The sequence below is a fragment of the Cajanus cajan genome, chromosome 7, assembly GCF_000230855.2.
Source record: "Cajanus cajan strain Asha chromosome 7, NIPB_CcT2T_4, whole genome shotgun sequence".
NCBI classification, from domain to species: Eukaryota; Viridiplantae; Streptophyta; class Magnoliopsida; order Fabales; family Fabaceae; genus Cajanus; species Cajanus cajan.
This window is the reverse complement of record NC_138523.1, coordinates 5819133-5821892: the sequence shown is the minus strand read 5'-3', so window position 1 is coordinate 5821892 and position 2760 is coordinate 5819133. Positions and strand designations below refer to the sequence as shown.

General features: G+C 25.3%; 1 protein-coding gene across 1 annotated transcript; it reads right to left on the bottom strand.

Moving 5' to 3' along the window:
* Positions 1–1459: 1459 nt before the first annotated feature.
* On the bottom strand, positions 1460–2550 carry LOC109810232 (glucose-1-phosphate adenylyltransferase small subunit 2, chloroplastic-like). The gene is made up of 5 exons (XM_083060658.1): positions 2479–2550; positions 2322–2425; positions 2181–2222; positions 1933–2066; positions 1460–1467 (listed from the first exon to the last, which is right to left on the bottom strand). The coding sequence occupies exons 1-5, from the start codon at positions 2548–2550 to the stop codon at positions 1460–1462; spliced, it is 360 nt and encodes a 119-aa protein (XP_082916784.1).
* Between the last annotated feature and the right edge of the window lie 210 nt (positions 2551–2760).

Genomic DNA, 2760 nt, shown 5'->3' with positions numbered 1-2760 from the left:
TGTTGAGTATCAATCCCATTTTCTTTTTATTGTAAGGGCAAGACATTAATTTATAATAAAAAAAAATATTTATATGCACTCCTACATAATTAATACCAATAGTTATTTATGTGAAAAAATATTTAGAGTTTTTTTTTTACGATTGGATTTTAGGTAGTTTTTTAATTAGAGTATATGAATTTTAAAATTTCTTATTTATTTTGATCCATATTGATAATATATATTTCTAACATATGATAACTTTATTTTTAAATAAATTTTTATATTTAAATTTTAAATTAGTATTTTATTAATGGTTGATAATTAGAAAATAAAACAAGGATAAATACATTTTTTGAATTTTATATCTTAGATTTAAGATGAATAAATATATTAAGTTAATTAATAATTTATTTAAAATGTTAAAATTTAATTTATAAAAATAATATTTTAAAAGAGAAGGGTTATAATAACATCGGTGTAACTTTTACTAAGTATTACATCGATCAATAATTTTATATTAAATGTGAATTTTATAAATTCAATCGTTAGATTGAAAGTGTTTTTTTACTCTTAGATCATATATACAGAATCTTATATGAATTCAAGATGATTTGATACTTCATTCTTGTAAATCAAAATTGACATAATATATAAATTTTAAATAAAATATGAGCACTTTGATTACTTTTAAGTTGTTGTTCAATTTTAACAAAAATTGATATAAACATATAAAGTGATATGAACTTTTAATCTATCGGTTGGATTTACAAAATTCACATTTAATATAAATTTATTGAGCGGTGTAATAGTTAGTAAAAGTTATACCAGTGTTATTATAACCCTTCTCATTTTAAAATATATAAATTATTACTTAAACTTTTAAATTTATAATAAATAATTTAAATTGTATCAAAAATTAATTTTAAATAGAAATAAGTAGATTGTTAATTATAAAAGTAAGTATATATATATAAATAAAGATTAATTAAATATAATATAATTATTGTTATTAGTAATATAATTATTATATATATTATTATATATTTATAACGGTCCGGATATACCAATATGATAAGGATTTAAAAATAATATAAGTATGAGATTGGATAGTTGAGGATGACTTAAATGAATTAATTTATACTACTTATACTAACAACATGCATTTGCTTTTCGGTAGCTTATCTCATAAAATTTAATAAAATAAAAAATAAATATTTAGCGACCGATTTATTCGGTCACTAATTTGGTCCCATACACTTTAGTGACCAAAATCATTTCAACCATTTAGCGACCGAAAATTTTTTCGTCGCTAAATAGCTTAGCGACCAGGGTTTTAGCGACCGATTAAATTCGATCGCTAATTCGGTCGCTAAGGTAAATAACGACCAATTTTTACAATTTAGCTACCAATTTTGGTGGTGGCTAAATTGCATTTTTTTGTAGTGTTTCTCTTGAAGCTTCTTGGACATTGTCACTGTTAAGAATCTGACAATTGGAACCAAAGGTAGTTAGAACTAGAAAATCTCATAACACTTTACACTAATGGAAACAAAGTATGGCAACAACAGAGTATGAAAATAAATTATGGATATATTTAGTGAGTTTATGAGTAAGAAGAAAATTTGACTCGTATAAATACATATGAATTATTCGGATTAAAAGTATTTTGAAGTTGCATAATTACTTAAGAAAGTTATGTGAATTTTTAAAATTCTCAATTGACTTATATAAATATTTATTTTTCTCTCACATAAATATACAATGTTTGAAGTGAAAAACTATTGATTATTGTATATTTTTAACTATAATCTTAAGATTATATTAATGATTCAGATTGCATATTTAATTATAAATCAATAATAAGTAGTTTCACCCTTTTTCTTAGGATAAAATGGCTTATATAATGTAAAACAAGGAATTAAATTGGTATATAATTGACGATGTTATTACCTTCACATTTTTCCCAATTCGTTGCCCTTCTGATATGAGAGTTCCTACCGATACCAATTGGAACACTGCCTTTAGCAGCTAGAAACCTCTTATCAGCATCCGTCTGGAACACAACAACCAGAAAACGAATGTTGCTGTTAGAATCACTTGTCAAACTAAAACCACTCTTGTTAACCTTACTCAAATGCAGCTACAACTCAATCCATGAACTGAATATCCAAGCGTTTAAAATTAGACCACTTTCATACGTGAAACCATGACCATGAACTGAATAAACTGCATTCAATATCCTAGAAAATATGAACACATATGCCTCATAATCAATGTGTTATCACTGACATAAATTAGTCAATATGAAGACTATATCAAATATCCTTATATAGTTTTACCTGAAGTCAGGCACAGACTTTTTGGTGATTCCCATATTTGCATTATAGAAAGCCTCAATTGTACCAATGTCTTCCCAGTAGCCATCATACAAGTAAGCTTGCACCTACGAATATAGACAAACATGCCTTACAATATTCTCTACTTTTGTCAATAAACGTTGTTTTTCTTTCTGTGTTCTGATCCCGTTGTATCAACTAAATACCTGATGTACTGCAAAGAAGCTTCCATAGATGCAGTGCTACTATTATTCTATAATTAAACTTGCTTCGCCTTTATTTTTATTTGCAGAAATTTTTAAACATAACCATCATAGTTGATAAAGTTTATTATTAAACTCACAAAAGACTGACAGGGCAAGTACTCATATTTGATCAGATCAATGAGCATAAAGCTTTTTATGGTAAAAACTAAATCACTCATAAGTCATACACAACAAAC